Source organism: Podarcis raffonei, chromosome 8 (assembly GCF_027172205.1).
Source record: "Podarcis raffonei isolate rPodRaf1 chromosome 8, rPodRaf1.pri, whole genome shotgun sequence".
Lineage (NCBI taxonomy): Eukaryota > Metazoa > Chordata > Lepidosauria > Squamata > Lacertidae > Podarcis > Podarcis raffonei.
Window position 1 is genome coordinate 57,008,347 of NC_070609.1, and position 17,279 is coordinate 57,025,625.

Below are 17,279 nucleotides of genomic sequence, written 5' to 3' on the forward strand. Positions count from 1 at the left end.
GAAGTCCAAGTTGGGATTTTTGTTAAAAAAAAAAAAAATGGTTTCTTGTAAACTCCTTATTTGTTTGTAATGTATAAAATTTGGAAAGAAACGTAATAAAAAATATTATAAAAAAAAAAAAAAAAAAAGGAAGCTGACAGCCAGGGGGCTACTGCCCTTGGGCTAGTTGTAAATAAGGAAGTAGGTAGGTGAGAACAAGTTGAAGGCACTCACCTTAATGGACCAGCCACCACTGAGTGAAGGTCATGGACAAGGATGTCTTGGCACATACAAGCAGAGAGATAAGGGAGGCCATGGCCACAGCAAGCTTTAAATATTATGATTCCATAGAAAGTGAAGCTAGCTCACCCCAGCAAAGTAGTCCTTATCCATTCAGATCTCCATCCGATGATCAATTTGGTTCCTTTGCAGTTCAGTGAAAAGGATGCTTGACTTTTCTGGAACCAAGTGGAACACACGAGGTGTGGAGCCAGTGATAGTCCACGACATCTTATCCAATGACATTCCGGATCTCAGGGACAGCAATAGTTTGGAGATTGCTGCTATGATGCACGGGACAAAGGACGATGAGGATCTGCTGAACAGTGCTTCTGAGCTGTGTCTAGAACAGAACATGGAACAGACAGATGTTCTGGTAAAGCTACATGTGGAAGAGTGGAAGGGCTATGACACACTAGCCAGCAATGAAGCAGAAGCATGTGGCCCAACAGAGAAACCAAGAGAGCAGGAAATTAAGAAGAAAGAACCTGATGATACCTGTGTGGGTGATGAAGAAGAAAAGAGTCATTCTGGACCAGCAGGAGAAGATTGAGAGAGTGCTGCTTTCCATAAAGACAAAGCCTTCACTGAAGGAAGCATTGATCCAGGCTCTGACAAAGGAGATTTTGCACAGATGTGATGTTGCCCTGGCTCTTGTGGAGGAGCTGCTCCCTAGGAATGGACAACTAACTGAAATGGAGCTATGGTTAAGACTTATGGAAGAGCCAAGTTGGTTAGTCAGCCATATATTCTCTTGCAGGGTGGAACCTGGGGTGAATCAATTGCCCAAAGAATCCTGGGTACTGCAATTTGTTAAGGGAGCTGGGAATTCTGTGATTCTTTGGGGGAAATAGTGTGCTTTGAAATGTGTGTGTACACAACTTCTGTTTCTTCTGCATTACATGGGCTTATACATTTCCCATATCCTCTCCTTTAATTGCCAAGTCTGGAAGTGTGTATCAGTTGTCTTTCACTGGTCCTGACTTTCTTCCATTTCACAGAACCTCTGGAAAGATTTCATATTTATTAAAAGTATTTTTCCAAAAAGGACACTCAAAGCAGCTGACGACAAAATGAAAACACAAAAGCTTACTAAAAGTTAGGCCATTAATATTCTTAGGTTATTTTATTCATTTATTCAATGGTATGCATATTGTCCCCCCACGAGCACAAGTCTCTGGGCAGCTCCCAAAGAGGTCCATCAATTGGTCCATCTAGCTCAACGTTGTCTACAATGACTGGCAGTGGCTCTCCACGATTCCAGTCAGGGTGCTTTCCCACCCCTACCCGGAGTTGCTGGGGATTGACCCTGGGACCTTCTGCATGCAAAGCAGATGCCCTCTCACTAAGCAAGACCAATGCTTTACCAATGAGATATAGGTAAAGGTAAAGCTACCCCTGCCCGTACGGGCCAGTCGTGTCCGACTCTAGGGTTGTGCGCCCATCTCACTTAAGAGGCCGGGGGCCAGCGCTGTCCGGAGACACTTCCGGGTCACGTGGCCAGCGTGACGAAGCTGCTCTGGTGAACCAGCACCAGCACAGCACACGGAAACGCCGTTTACCTTCCCGCTATAAAGCGGTACCTATTTATCTACTTGCACTTGGGGGTGCTTTCGAACTGCTAGGTGGGCAGGAGCTGGGACCGAAAGACGGGTGCTCACCCCACCGCGGGGATTCGAACTGCCGACCATGCGATCGGCAAGTCCTAGGCACTGAGGTTTTACCCACAGTGCCACCCGCGTCCCTTACCAATGAGATACAGGCAGGCTAATTTGAGAAGATGTTGAAATGGAGCTATGGTTAAGACTTCTGGGATTCTGTGAGGTTGTGCTATTCTGTTGCTTCATGCGCACATTTCTTATTTTCACATCTCTAGGGTACCTTCAGCATCCTTGATATACCAAAGAAGAACTTACGTACAGGGTGTCGAAGAAAGAGATCCAAGGCTGAATCCCAAAGAGTCCCAAAGACGCTGGTCAGAGGCTGTTTCCTAAAATATTTCCAACCCAACCTTTTTGTCCAGTGTGCTTCATTCTTTCCAGTTTCATTTGCCTCTTCAGCTAAAAACTCTCCATGGAGAGACATCAGAGAACCACCCCACTGGCATATTGGCAATGAATGAGATACTTCCCCCCACCCCCTCAACTATAGATGAGAGGGAACATTAAATGCATTTCAATATTGTTTGTTTGCAAGAGCACCTTCTTCATAGTTGACTCCTTTAAGTATCTACTTGTATATTAGATGGGGAGGGAGCATGTTCTTGCTGCTTCCATATATGAGACTGGGTTTGAAGACATGTTTGTATACCTTGTCAAAAGATGGACTTGCTTGCTGCTCTTTGTATAGCGGCAAGTCACAATCTTGCTTTTGTTAAATATGGCAAAGGAGACTCTGCCTGGCTGATCTTTGACAGCATGGCTGATTGTGATGGTGCATCTGCTCATTTAGCCTTGTTTCCTTTTCTGGTTAACATATGAACAGAAGGAGAGCCATGCTGGATCTCATCTAGTTCAGCAACTTGTTCTCACAGTGGCCAACTAGATGCCTATGGGAAGCTCACAAGCAGGACCTTACAATTCCCAGCATAGGCACCAGCTCCAGGGGGCTGAGGCATTTTGGGGCCCCACAATCTTTTTTTGAGGAGTCCACACACACACACCCTGTTGCAGTCAAACACAGAGCTGGGCATGGAGCGGTGTCAGGACGTAGTGCAACTTTGTGTGCGCAACGTCAAGACGTCACATCAGGGTCCCTCAATGTTCTTCAGAAGATGGCTCCTGTGAATCTCAGCAACTGATAGTAGGACAAAATATTAACAGTAGACTCATTGAAAAGAATACACTTCAGTTTGTCATATGCTGATGTGCACTAACTTCAGTGCACCTGCTGAGTGCACCTGCTGAGTAGGACTAGACTAGCATGGGATGCAACAACCCAGAATCTTTTAAAGTCACCTGAATTGGTGGCCAGCGCTCTAGCTTGCGGTTTTCATGTTGCTTTGAGACACCATAACTGGTTCCTGCACTTAAATTGTTCACTATTGCAGGGCAGCTTCTGTAATAAGGCTTCTCTATTTAATATTACATTGTGTTTAATATTACATTCTGAAGGAAATCAGCCCTGAGTGCTCACTGGAAGGACAGATTGTGAAGCTGAGGCTCCAGTACTTTGGCCACCTCATGAGAAGAGAAGACTCCCTGGAGAAGACCCTGATGTTGGGAAAGATGGAGGGCACAAGGAGAAGGGGGCGACAGAGAACGAGATGGTTGGATAGTGTTTTCGAGCTTACCAGCATGAGTTTGACCAAACTGCGGGAGGCAGTGGAGGACAGAGGTGCCTGGCGTTCTCTGGTCCATGGGGTCACGAAGAGTCGGACACGACTAAACGACTAAACAACAACAAAGATAGTATGAGCAACATTAGCAGACGAACGGGGAAAATGCAGCAAAAAATAAGAGTGAAATAGAATAGTGGCAGTGACAGTCAGACTAGAACTTTACCAACAATGCCTGAGATTTTCTTTATTTAACGTGCCCTTTTACGATATATTGTGCTAGAAATTGAAGCATTGATACAATACCTAAAACACAGTGGGATGGCTCAATTAAATTCTATTCAGAGTATAAATATTTATAAATGTCAGACTAGGACCTGGGAGAGCAGGTTTCAGCCATGAAACTCACTGGGTGGCCTTGGGCCAGTCACAGTCTCTCAGCCTAACCTACCTCACAGGGTTGTTGTGAAGATAAAATGGAGAAGAAGAATGCCACTTTGTGTGCCATTCTGTCTGCCACTTTGAGCTCTTTAGAAGAAATGTTTTTACATATGTGGGGAGAGTGATTGTCCCATAAACTTTCTAAGCAAGTATCTTGGGAACTGCTTAAACATGCTTTAAGCCATAGCCACTTACAAAAAAAAAAAAAAAAGCATCCACTTTTTGAAATTTGAAAATAAGGTTTTATATTGTACGTCCTATATAAACAAAGATCTTGGAGGAAATTAATTTTTCATAAATCCGAACAGTAAATTGGTACTCATCAGTCCTCTGTTATTACACTAACCCATTTCTAATCCGCATTTTCTTTCACCGATCGACCTCATTGTGGATGTGATCATCGAGAAGATTTCTACCACCCCTTTTTGTGGTTTTTGACAGGAAGCCGTTTGAAAATTATATTTATAGTTGAGGAACTGTCTGCTCACACATCTGTAGAGCTTATTTTAACAGTGACCTGCTTATCAGGCAATAACCAAGCCATTGAGCCTTCAAATTGCTGAGTACAGTGAAAAGAAGAAAAAGGAGATTCTTTGCTCCTCCGTTTCCTTTTGCTTTAGAGAGATCAAGGGGGCTTTGTGCAGCCTGGAAATATTCCTTCTTGGTTACATATCCATTGGCAGATTTAGGATAAGTTTCAGATGGCATGCCACCGGCACGCTCGCTGAGTGGCAAACAGCAAGCAGGATCAAACACAAAACTCCCGACGAAGAACTCCAAGGAGGAGGAAAGGAAAATAAATAAATTCTGTGTTAAGTTTGGCCTTTAGTCTGGGTCTAGTACTCTAGGGCTGCACACATCCTAGAGAAAACTCCACTGAACTAAGAGTTACATCTGTGTAAACGTTTATTTACCGTATTTTTTGCACCATAACACTGACTTTTTTCCTCCTAGAAAGCAAGGGGAAATGTCTGTGCGTGTTATGGAGGGAATGCCTACGGGTGGCATGGCTACGGATTTTCCTCCTCTAAAAACTACATGTGTGTTATGGTCGGGTGCGTGTTATAGAGCGAAAAATACGGGTATGTTGAAATAAGCATGGATTTCAGAGTGGTGGTAACAACAACAACAACAACAACAACAACAACAACAACAACAGTAATATTTATGAATCACTTCCCATGAAGCACCCCAGTGATTTACAATATAATAACATATTTTTAAAACTGTTACATATATGCAGTTAAAACAACTTCAGTTAAAACAACTGCATATATAAAATCATATTTTTTAAAAAAACTATTGAAATATAAAAACCAGTTTAGAACAACAGCACATACATACAAAAATTTAAATCCAAGACAGATGCCAACTGAAATAATATATAAAAAACACCAAATATCAATCCAATATTAAAGAATACAATAATAAGAATCAAACCACAATAAATTCCAAATAGTAGTACACTAAGGGTGCATCCAGGCAACATTCATATTAAGCATTCATTGTTGAATGCTCTTCCCAGGGAGGCTCACCTGGCGCCTTCATTACATATCTTTAGGCACCAGGTGAAAATGTTTCTCTATAACCAGGACTTTGGCTGATTAAACATTCTATGGGCTTTTAAATGTGTTTGAGGGAGGGGGGATTACTGGTTTGTTTTTGTTTTATTATGTATTTCCTGTTCTTATTTTTTATTTTTATGCTGTCAACTGCCCTGTGATCTTCAGGTAAAGGGAGATATACAAATTTAATAAATAATAATTTAATAATAATAATTTGTTTGCACAAAATTTGCAGAAGCTTGTAAGACACTGGTAATTTAGTGAGCATGCATCAAGCAATCATTATCCCACACTTTCCAATACATATTGTGACACTTTCTATACCAGAAAAAGGACCATTCCCCCCCCAAAAAAAAGTAGGTTTGTTGCGTAATGGTCCCAAAACTATTTTAATTATGCAACCTCAATTTGACATTATGCAATTGAACCCTGCTCACAAGATGGCAACAGTCCAGAAGTGGTCCAAAACTGTTCAGCCAGCTCAAATAATATGGAAAATTGTTTTTTTAAAACCCGGGCAAATAAAATCAACTGGTGCCAAAAAGAATTCAGTGTTGAGGGCCACCACTGAAAAGGTCCTCTCCTCCATGGATGCATAATGCCTCTGGTCCTATAGAACATTCTTACAATTGCACTGTAGAAGGTTTAAAAGAGGAGCAGGGAATCTCAGGCCCGGAGGTCAGAAGCATCCCTGAATGTCCTGTAACTGCTCCTTGGAGCTCTCCTTAGGCCACACCCCTTCCCTCCAGGCCACACCCCTCACCTATCCTTGCTTCACACCTTGAGTGCTTTTGCCTGGCTGGAATCCATCCATGCCTGTACTTTGAGAATGCCTTTTGCTTGTCTGGATGGAGGGCAGAAAGAGGAATGTGAAAGTATGGAGAAACTCACCTGTATGAAAGATTAAAAAATAATGATGATTTGTTGCCTTACCCACTTTTCTCTCTGGCCCCACCAATCCCTGGCACATGGCCCTCAGAAAGTTGCCCAGAAGGGAAAGCGGCTCCCAGACTAAAAAAAACTTCCAATTTCCTGCTTTTATGTATTCAATTGGGCTTTGTGGATTGTAGTACTATTTGCTTGCCTAGTTTTCACGTGGGACGGGCCATGTTTGGCTCATCATATTAATGTAATTAGCAGGGAAACTAATTGTGCTAATAGAGACATAATGGGGGGAGGGGCACACTAGTCCCCTATTCCAACGCAGAGCAAGAAAACAGGCACCATCTCTCTTAAACACAGAATATGTGGAACAGCACACACTGAAGCTTCTCTCCTGGTTTCATTACTGCAGCAAGTGCCTTCTCGACAAAGAGCAAATAAACTGAACCAGGAAGTCCAAACACAGCTTCCTTCTTTGGTACAATAAAAAAGAGAAGTTGGCTGATGAGATGTAAAGTGAAACTTGGTACTTTTGGACATTTTGAGAAAGCAGAAACGCAGCTGCCATGAAGTTCTGGAGACTCTAAAAACCATTGTCAGGGAAACAATTTCTAGATTATTAACCAGGTCAGTATTTTATGTCTGTGATCTGTGGGTGGCCAGGTAGCAGTTAGTAAAATTAGTTAGGTATTTGTTACAGAAATGTGTGATATATATATATATGGGGAGAGGGGTGTTGGTTTCTGCCTTTTATTAATTCCTTTGTTAGCTAGATCACTGAATAATTGAGCAGTCCTTGCTTGCTCTCTGGCCATGTCTGGGAAGAGCAAGATGGCAGAAACAGTGTGGCAGAGGAGGAGAGCAGCTGAACACAGTGGCAAGGAAGGGGCAAACTGACTCAAAAAGGGGCCCCTGAAGGTGCCGCCCCAAAAGAACTTTGAACCAGCTCTGTGTTCAGGGTTCCTGCCAACCAGTCTCCTCCACAATACTGTTGGCAGTAAAAAGCTCAAGCAGGGGCTTTCCAGAAATGCCTGGCTGTCCTCTGGATAGTGGGCAACGTAGAACCTTGCATGGTTGTAACCAATATTTATTTTAATGGGTGCAGGCTTTATGTTAGGGAGGGCAGAACTGAGATCTGTGACGCAACTGATCAGTTAATTATTTTTTATTTACTTACTTTAGGGGGGCAGCTGCCTCCCTGCCCACACCCAAGGAACCATGGAGTCTGATCCAGAACTCTAGAATGTGAGGCTACACTAGGATACATAGATTACTTTAGAGATGATTGCAAGTGTGAACATTAATGAGCAGGAGGTGGGAGGAAAGGGAGAGGAAAAAATGGTCCGCAAGTTAGTAGGCTAACTGCTCTTTTCCTCCCACATCTTAAAGGTGAAATTCTTGTTAATGACCATTTGTGGAAGCTGCTGCTTTTGCAAGTTTAAAGCTGATTGTTTGCATTGATTTTCCCTCCCTCCATTAATGTGCCACCTATGCCAAAATGACAGGCTCTTTATTCATGCTGCTTTTGAACACCTTCGGAAACGTGGGCTTAGCTATTTGAACTATTGCAATTACTAGCATGTCACCGGTTCGGCGGCCGACTGCGGCTATGAAAGGTTGAAGGCTTGAACGTGAAACCTACTTTTAAAAATGGCTCGTTTTTCATCTGAAGTGGCTTTGGGGGAGGAGGGGACCTGGTCCCAGTTTGCTTAGTTAACTCACAATGACAGTTTGATGTTGTGTTACATGTCAGGGGAAGAGACGTAGGTGGCTGTCTCTGCGTTCCACCATACGGAGGCACATTTATAACAACAAGCTGTCATGATCCGCACACCTAGGGGAGTGGTGCTACCCTCTCTCGCTCCTTTCTATATGAGTCTTTGCCTGGGTTTGCTCACAGAGGCAGGGATCTGCCTCCACTCTCTATAAGCCAGGATAGGGAACCCTTTTTCAATTCAGGGACTGCGTTACGTTGTGGGTCACATACTAGTGGTGGATGGGGCCAGAGGCAGAGTTATGACAGACTTATGTTTGGTAGCAACATTCATCCAGCTGCTATTTTTCTTTTCTTTTCTGTACAATTACTAAGCTCTGTTTTCCTTGTTTGGGTATCTTTTGCTACTTGAAATATAAAATCATTTAAAAAATGAAATGATGACAGTTCAGTTCATTGCCTGCCCTTCACCAGCAAGTCCCGAGGGGGATTGCGACAATCTGAAAATCAGAATTTAAAAGTTAAGAGTACACTAACAGGAGTAGGGTGGGCCCTGAAAACAAGTGTCAGAAGAGGTCCCTTTGCTTGCCTGCACTGAAGATAGAGAGATGTATGGAGGTGTATGTAGAGACCCATTTTTATGGGGCCCAGAGACATGGCGTATGGCACAAACAAGTGGGAAAGTACACAATTCACATGAACCCTTATATCCCAGCTCCATCACTGAGTTAATCTGCAAGAGCATCACTGATCATTTCTCGAGCTGGTGAGATTCGGTTGACAACAACCAGAAACTGTGTCTTTAGGGTCATCAGTTCAGTAATGTGGAATACTCTGCAAACAGAGATTCAGCACACACCTTCCGTTTTAACTTTTAAACGCCTGCTGAAAACTTTTCTACTCCATCAGGCCTATGCAGGCAATTAAGAGGGCATCTTCCCACAATGGTTAATTGATGTCTGTTTTAAATTTTTAATATGTTTTTACTGTATGGTTTTTTACGTATTTACATATTTTTGTTGTAAACAACTTTGATTTTTTTAAAAATGAAATGGCAGTCTATTTCTGACAGCTCCGCAATGGAGGAAGGCCAACCTTGCTTACAAGACCATCACAAGGAAGTCCAAGGGGTTATAGCCGAGTCTGCTGATGACGCCCATTCAGATGAAGGAGATGGCTATGAAACCCTAACTTCATTTCAGCCAACCCAGGAGCAGACAGAACCCACTGATATCTCAGGTAAGGCCTGGACAGGTAACTCTGCAAGTCAGGGGTGAGGAAACCTCAGGTCCAGAGATCAATTGTGACCCTCATAGAAGCCAGTGCCTAGCGGCCAATAAAATAATGAGGGGGCCAGCCCCTCAAAAAAGTTGATGGGCAATGCCATTCAAATGGTGTGCGTGCACCGTGTCAAATGATTGCTTATGTGGGGCAGGGCTTACCTGCCCCCCCCGATTTATTCAAGTTAGCACCGCTGGTGTCCCTACAGACCACTCTGGACATTGTGACCCTCCCCAGGCCACATTCTTCCCGAAAAATCCTGAGAACTGTAGTCTTTTACTGGTGCTGAGAGTTGCTAGGAGACCCTTATTCCTCTCACAGAGCTCTCACTATTCCCAGAGTGGTTTAACAATCAATCCCTCTTTCCGAGGGACTCTGGAGTAGCCCTATAATGTTCTACTTTTAGTGCAATAAAACTGTTGTCTATGGAAATGGTTTCATATTGGAGGAGTCATCAAATTAGGAGAAAGGTTTCTATTATGTCTGAAAACAGGACCCATACCTAAGCAATTTCCCAAGGATCTATCTGTCTGCGTACAGCTGCATACACACTTTAGAGCACTTTAGAACATATTCCCCAACCCCAACCCCCAAAAGGACTCAGTAAATATATACATTCTTTTAGGTGACGAAAGAGTCCAAAGTCCCAACTCTTCCATGACAACTAAGGAACTCCAAGAATACTGGCGGAATGAGAAGCGCAATTTCAGAGAAGTCAAGGTCCTTTTCGAAATCCCGTCAGCCAGAATTGTAGAGAAGCCCTTCTCTAAATATGTGGTAAGCAAATGTAAGCCTGTACGGGTGAAAACATTTGGAGACATTTTGGCCAAACCACACCACTGTTCTACATGTGATGTCATACGATGTCAGGTGCGAGGCATGGCTCAGCCAAAAGGGGTTTGGCAGGCACCACCAATCCACCCTTTGCAAAGTAATGCGCACACAGCTTTGTGTGAACCAACGATCAGCTTGCAAAGTGCTCTGAAAAACCATCACTCTGAAAAATAGTGCTCTGCCGGGGGCTTCAGAATGCCATTGGAAAGCATTCTGCAACATAACGCTCCCTGACCACCTGTCAAACATGGCTTGCAATGCAGGGGGCAGGAGATAACGGTCTAGCAGCTCTAGCCCATCAGCCAAATCCAGTTTTCTACGTCAGGCTTCGACAAATTCATGGAGAATAAGGTTATCACCAGCTAAGAACCACTATGGCTATGTTGTACATTATACCTAAATTGTCGGAGGCAGTAGGTCCCTGAGCACCAGTTGCTGGAAATCCTAGTGGGCAGAGCGCTGTTGCATTCAGGACTTCTTGCTGGCTTCCCACAGGGATCTGGTTGGCCACTGAGAACAGGATGTTAGACTAGATGGGCCTTTTCCAAACGGGGATATTTACGATCATTTCTGCAGAGTTCAGAATCTGCACTGAATGGGGCACCACAACTACCCCTCTTTAAGACTATTTCAAAACATGTTAAGGCAGCCCTACTGAGTTTGGGGGGCCCCTCCTGCTCATTCTGCTGAGCGGGGGCCTGGGCATCTGCTCCAAAGTCCATGTCCTGATGGTGCTGCTGGCTTCAGTAGTGCCAGCCTTCTTCCTGAGCCACCAAAGCTTTTCTCAATTGTTTCATTTGTGTGTTGCCCGCTAGACGTACCAGATCCTCATCATCCAGACGGGCAGCTTCGACAGCAACAGATCAGTAATTGAGCGTCGGTATTCAGATTTCGAAAAGCTGCACATGAATCTTCTGAAGGAGTTTTATGATGAAATGGAGGATATTGTATTTCCCAAGAAGTGTATGACAGGGAACTTCACAGACGAAATCATCATCGAGAGGAAGTTAGCCTTCCAAGATTACTTGCGGCTTCTGTATTCCATGGAATACACCCGGACATCTAGAATATTCATTGACTTCTTAGTGAGACCGGAACTGGAGGAGGCCTATAGTTGCCTCCGGGGAGGACAGTTTACCAAAGCTTTGGAGGTACTTCTGGAAGTTATAGCTCTGCAAGAGAAACTTGTCAAGCATCGGCCCACCCTATTGGTCCCAACTCTCTGTGCCATAGTCGTCTGTCACAAAGATCTGGAAAATTCCAGAGGTGCCTACGAATTTGGAGAGAAAGCTTTGCTACGCCTTGAGAAGCATCCTGGTCACAGGTACTACATGCCCCTGCTGGAAACAATGATTTCCTTAGCATACGAACTTGGCAAGGACTTTCTATACTTCCAAGAGAAGATGGAGGAAAGGAAGGCCAAAAAACGGCTAACTAAAATGGTGTCCCTAAAAGAACTTGCAGTTCAAGAGTACATAGACTGAGAGAAGCTGGGAAAGGTGCAGAAAAGGCGTAAAGACAATAATTAAGCAATTGGCACACCTTCTAGAAGGATGAAGGATGAAAGCCTGTTTGGGACTTTTTTGCTTAGGCCAGAGGCAGGGAGCCTTCTTTCAGCCCAAGGGCCACATTTCCTGATGGGCAACTTTCTGGGAGCCAAACTTATTTCATTTATTTAATACAATTTATATCCCGCTTGATTGTAAAAAAAACCCACAACAACCTCAAAGCAGTTTGTAAAAAGAAAAAAAACTATTAGATTATCAGTAGCAACAGTTAAAAACAACTTTTTAAGACATTCAAAAAATAATAAAAATCAGTAGAAAGCTAAAAACCAAATTAAAGCACATGTCAGCATTCTGCATTTCTAGATAGGCTTATGTAAACATAAATGTTTTTTAGCAGACACTGAGAAGAGTACAGTGAAGGGACCTGCCTAATGTCAATAGGCAAGGAGTTCCAAAGTGTGTGTGTTGCCACAAAAAAACACTGATCTCTTACAGATGTGGAACAGGTATTATGTGGCACCTGCAACATGCCACTGGCAGGTGGGGCTAGAGGCAAAGGTGTGTGATGATAGAGGTGTGACTCTTACCTTTGTGCAGTATAAGGCAGAGGTTTCTACATAAAATGTACCCACATTAAATATAATATCCACATACCCATGTTTGCATCTGCCTCCATCCACCACCACCATGTGGCCCCTAAATGGTTGCCCGGGAGGGAATGTGGCCCTTGGGCTGATAAAGGTTTCCCATCCCTATTATATGTGAATAGTATTTGCTGCTTTCCTTTTCTATGAATTATTAATAATTTTTTTGTATTGTTTTGTATTGCAAGGAATCCTATTAGAACCTCCCCTTAGAAGCTGGTTGGTTGGTTTTTATTAAGCAGTTTATACGTTTATCTAAATGAATAAATAACATCCATATTGACCACACTGGTTGGAGTTTGAGTCCAGCAATATCTGGAGGGCCGCAGGTTCCCCAGACTGAGGAGAAAAGCCATTTAACAGCCAGCATTTCCCCGAAGAACAGTTGGGATTTGTAGTTTGGTGAGATTTCTGCATTAGGGCTCCTGGGCATAGAACTACAGTACCCAGAATTCCCTAGGAATCACTCTCATACCAATTTACATCTGAGATGAAGATACGCCTTCTGTCTGGCTGTTGGGGGGGGGGCGATGTTTGCACCACCTGGAGCCTCAGCTATGTTGACTCTCTCTTGACATATTAATAATCAGTGTCAGTCAGAACACCAGTCTGGAGCCGTTTCATCTCAAAAGAAATAGGAGATGGCTAACATCTGTCTCGTGCTCTTTGCAAGCCTCAGAAAAGCACATTACAAACAAACCGCCACGGCTGCACACACCCCGCTCCCCAAAAAGGAAATTTAAATAAAATCTGGGCAGACAGTTTTGAGCAGCCTCTGGGATTTGAACTACAAGCAACTTAGTTTGGGCCTATTTCCATATCAATTATTACATCATTTGAGCCATTAAGTAGATAATAGTGCAGGCATCTCTCTCTCAAACAGCAGATGACGTCCCTGAGGCAGCTTCTGAAACACTAGCAGGCAAGTTATTCCCTGCACAAGGTATCATTTCACATACACAGGCTCCTGTGCTCTTCCCCACTTTTGCCTCACAATCAGTGCTCATTAGCTGGTTATTCATTTTGTGCCCCCCCCCCGCCCGCCCAGCCCTCCTCACTGTTTGTTGAAGAATGCTAATGAGTTTCACTCACTAGAGTCATCTGGAACTATTGCTGTGCCTGGCAATCCATACGCTGTCCATAGCACATTGATCTCTGGACCTGTTTGGTAGGGGAAAACTTGCTAGGTTGAAAACCAGGGTGCAGGGGATTTCCCCAAGGCCCCCGGCAATTGCAAGACTGGGTTGGGAAATTTTCCCAGGGTTCCCTAAGACAAACTCTGCAAACCAAGCTCCTAGATCAGGGGTCAGCAAACTTTTTCAGCAGGGGGCCAGTCCACTGTCCCTCAGACCTTGTGGGGGGCCAGACTATATTTTGAAAAGAAATATGAATGAATTCCTATGCCCCACAAATAACCCAGAGATGCATTTAAAATAAAAGCACATATTCTACTCATGTAAAAACACCAGGCAGGCCCCACAAATAACCCAGAGATGCATTTTAAATAACACATTCTACTCATGTAAAAACACGCTGATTCCCGGACCGTCCGCGGGCCGGATTTAGAAGGCGATTGGGCCGGATCTGGCCCCCAGGCCTTAGTTTGCCTACCCATGTCTCCATTCCTAGATGCAATGCGACACTTTATATCTCCAATAGAGGGAGCTGTGTCAAACATTTTTTATAAGAAGGCAAATTAAGAATTAGTTCCAATTTAATCCACCTACCCCAATTCATTCTTGCTCTTGTTTCCAATAAATCAGTAATTCCAGTATTACCAGCTGGGCGGGACTGAGCCGTGGGCAGAAGTCTGGAGTGAGCCAGAATTAGGAGTCATGAAAAACTGGCCGATAGAACTGAAGAGTAGATCTGATCTGAAGGACAAACCAGGCACTGGGAAAGAAAAGCAAGTCAAGGATCAAGATTGGTGAATAACCATGAATGCAAGAACACACCAGAGTTCAGGATGGCCCTGCTGCTCAAGCCAAACTCAGTTGTCACAGGGAGCCCTTTTATGTTCCTCCTTGTCTAAGAGGCTCCAATGGCCAGCCTGGGTGGGTGGAGTCCGTCTAGGACCTGAAGGTATTTCACTGCAAACCGGCCACCTGCAGTTCAATGGCTCACCACAAGGGGGAGCTGTACATTGATCCAGTAGTTCCTGGTTCATAGATCATAGAAGGGACCCTGAGAGTTTTCTAGTCCAACCCCTTGCAATGCAAGACTATGCCCCTTGGCATTATCAGCACCACGCTCTAACCAACTGAGTTGTTTCAGGACACCCTCCTACTTCCAAAGTAAATGGAAGAGGGTGCCCACTGTGTCTCTGGATGATTCATTGCTATAGGTTGGTCTCCTTCGCACTAAATACGGAGAAGAAGAAGAAGAAGAAGAAGAAGAAGAAGAAGAAGAAGAAGAAGAAGAGGAGTTTGGATTTGATATCCCACTTTATCACTACCCGAAGGATTCTCAGAGCGGCTAACATTCTCCTTCCCTTCCTCCCCCACAACAAACACTCCGTGAGGTGAGTGGGGCTGAGAGACTTCAGAGAAGTGTGACTAGCCCAAGGTCACCCAGCAGCTGCATGTGGAGGAGAGGGGAATCGAACCCAGTTCACCAGATTACAAGTCTACCGCTCATAACCACTACACCACACTGGCTTTCTCTGAGAGACGTCCTCAGAGAAATCACACCCAGAACAGTTACTCACACTGAAACACAGCGGGTGAACTCTTCAGTGACAGTTCTTACTTTTAAATGTGTTAAAGTAAAACCTTTTCTAGCATCAGGACGGAGCGTGCCTCCCACTTTAATTCCTAAAAGCAATTGTGCCCATGATCGGGAGTTTGGAAAATGTCACAGTAATAAACAGTTCACACCTATGATTAACGCTTATACCACTAGAGGGCACTGTCGCACTGACTGAACCCATGGCTGTAGGCATGCACCACAAACTTAGCACTTAAAAAAAAAACTTTTTTAGAAGGCAGAATATTGGAAAGAAAGAATTTCTACTCCAAAAGGCTAACATTTAAATTTTTAATGCACGTATTTTTTTATTTTTTTAAATCAATTCCATTGTGAGTTTTGGATGGGAAAGCTTACCTTTCTAGTCGTCCTTAAGGACAATTTAACATATCCCTTTATCAGGAAGTTGTATGAGCCAGGCTAGAAAGCTGAAAGGGAAAATATTCTTGCAGGCTTTTAGACCTGGTGAGTTCAAAGCCAGAGACACTGCAGCGCTTCGGCTCCAGCACTGCCGTTTCCTTCTGATCAAAAGCAGCCAAAGTAAAACTTGCAACTCTTTAAAGAACTATCAAATAATGAGGGGAGGAGAGGAGCAAAAGTAAACGAACTCTTTTCTGCACGGTTGAAGGGAAAGTGGAGATCCAGCGTTTTCTTTAGCTAACATGTTAGCCGGGGTTAATAAGTCACCTGTCACCCTCGCCAACAGACTTCCATTCAAAATGGCAAACTCTTACCAGGACACCCGCAAAGGGTCTAATTTGGGCCAAGATTCAACCTCTCAACTTGTTTTTACTGCTGAGGATTCTAATGAAAACAGTGCCACAAAGCATATGCAAAGTGCTTTCCCCTCATCACCACTGCAGGACTGAAGTGGGTTATCTGTCAGACACCCACCCACCCACCCCTCTGAAATAAAAATCCGTTAGGACTTCCGAGTCATAACAGCTGGTGTTGTTAGTGGTTGGAGTGTTGGACTAGGACCTGGGAGACCAGGGTTCCAATCCCCACTCAGCCATGAACCTGGAAGAAGGTTTACTGGGCAAGATCTCCCAATCAACTATAATTGTGCAACCTGTTTTTGCGGGCATGTGACCGAATTTCATCTGAACATGGTGAAAATCTGGAAGGGCCTAATATATCTTCTTCTTGCATAACACTAGAATTCATGGATGGAAGAAAGAACTTCTTCACACTGCACATTGTTAAACTACAGAATTTGCTCCCACAGGAGGCAGCAGTAGTCACAAACTTGGACGGCTTTAAAAGATTACAGCTATTTTTTGCTTCCATGGTTGGACGCAGTGTGCCTCTGAATGTCAGCTACTGGAAATCACAAGTGGGGAGAGCTGCTATTTTGCTTAGATCCTACTTGTGGCCACTGTGAGAACAGGATGCTGGACTAGGTGAGCCATTCGCCTGATCTAGCACCCTCTTCTTATTTCCTTAAAGCCCCATCTACTCCCAGTTTTTTCTTCCAACAGCCATGAGCTTGATACCTCAGGGAGCTCCATAAATGAAGAGAGGCGCAGCTATCCTAATAATATTTTTTTATTTGCTTCATCTATGTTCCACCTTTTTCTCGAAGGAGCTCAAGGTAGAGCGCATGGTACTTCCCTGCTCAATTAATCCTCTCAACAACCCTGTGATGTAGGTTAGGCTGGAAGGAAGTGACTGGTAACCCAGTAAGTTTCATGGCTGAGTGGTGACTTGAACCCTGGTCTCTCAGGTCTTCGTCAAACACTTTGCAGCTCTAGAAACATAACACTAGAAACATAATGAAAGTGAATTAACTCTTACTTTTTAATAAGTGGCATCTAAGCTGGACTGCACATGCAGACATCAGCAGTGACACTGTTGGGGGAAGATGCTCTTTTCAAGTACCGGGGGGGGGGGGCTGTTATGCTTCACCGCGACCAAGTATACATTTCAAATTCCAGAGAATAGCAGCTTTCTTTTAAAAAAAGAAAAAGAAAAAAAGATGTTTCTACACCTTTTGGGTGGTGCAAAGGGATGAAGGCTCTTACATTCTTAGCCACTGGCAGGGGGGTTGATGCTGCAGTGGCAGGTATGAGTCATGCAATCTCAAAGAATCAGCATCTTGCTGAAATGGTGTTGCTACCTGAAGAATTA

At 43.9% G+C, this 17,279-nt stretch overlaps 1 protein-coding gene and 1 long non-coding RNA gene across 3 annotated transcripts; one reads left to right on the forward strand and one right to left on the reverse strand.

The window, feature by feature from the left end:
- Positions 1-498: 498 nt before the first annotated feature.
- On the reverse strand, positions 499-16,876 carry LOC128419460 (uncharacterized). Its single transcript, XR_008331854.1, has 3 exons — positions 15,507-16,876; positions 14,132-14,297; positions 499-601 (listed from the first exon to the last, which is right to left on the reverse strand). It is a non-coding gene; the product is annotated as an uncharacterized LOC128419460 (long non-coding RNA).
- On the forward strand, positions 5,950-12,687 carry SNX20 (sorting nexin 20). 2 transcript variants are annotated; one of them, XM_053400176.1, is made up of 4 exons: positions 5,950-7,050; positions 9,210-9,376; positions 10,044-10,195; positions 11,068-12,687. In XM_053400176.1, the coding sequence occupies exons 2-4, from the start codon at positions 9,217-9,219 to the stop codon at positions 11,734-11,736; spliced, it is 981 nt and encodes a 326-aa protein (XP_053256151.1). In that variant the 5' UTR covers positions 5,950-7,050; positions 9,210-9,216; the 3' UTR covers positions 11,737-12,687. The 2 variants fall into 2 exon arrangements, with proteins under 2 accessions (XP_053256151.1, XP_053256150.1); XM_053400175.1 differs by lacking the exon at positions 5,950-7,050 and having other exon boundaries at positions 9,061-9,376.
- Positions 16,877-17,279: the final 403 nt, after the last annotated feature.

Coding starts and splice junctions, on each gene's coding strand:
- SNX20 (XM_053400175.1), top strand. CDS start 9,184: ATGAAATGGCAGTCTATTTCTGACAGCTCCGCAATGGAGGAAGGCCAA. Junction 9,377..10,043: donor AGAACCCACTGATATCTCAG/GTAAGGCCTGGA, acceptor ACATTCTTTTAG/GTGACGAAAGAGTCCAAAGT. Junction 10,196..11,067: donor AGCCCTTCTCTAAATATGTG/GTAAGCAAATGT, acceptor GTTGCCCGCTAG/ACGTACCAGATCCTCATCAT.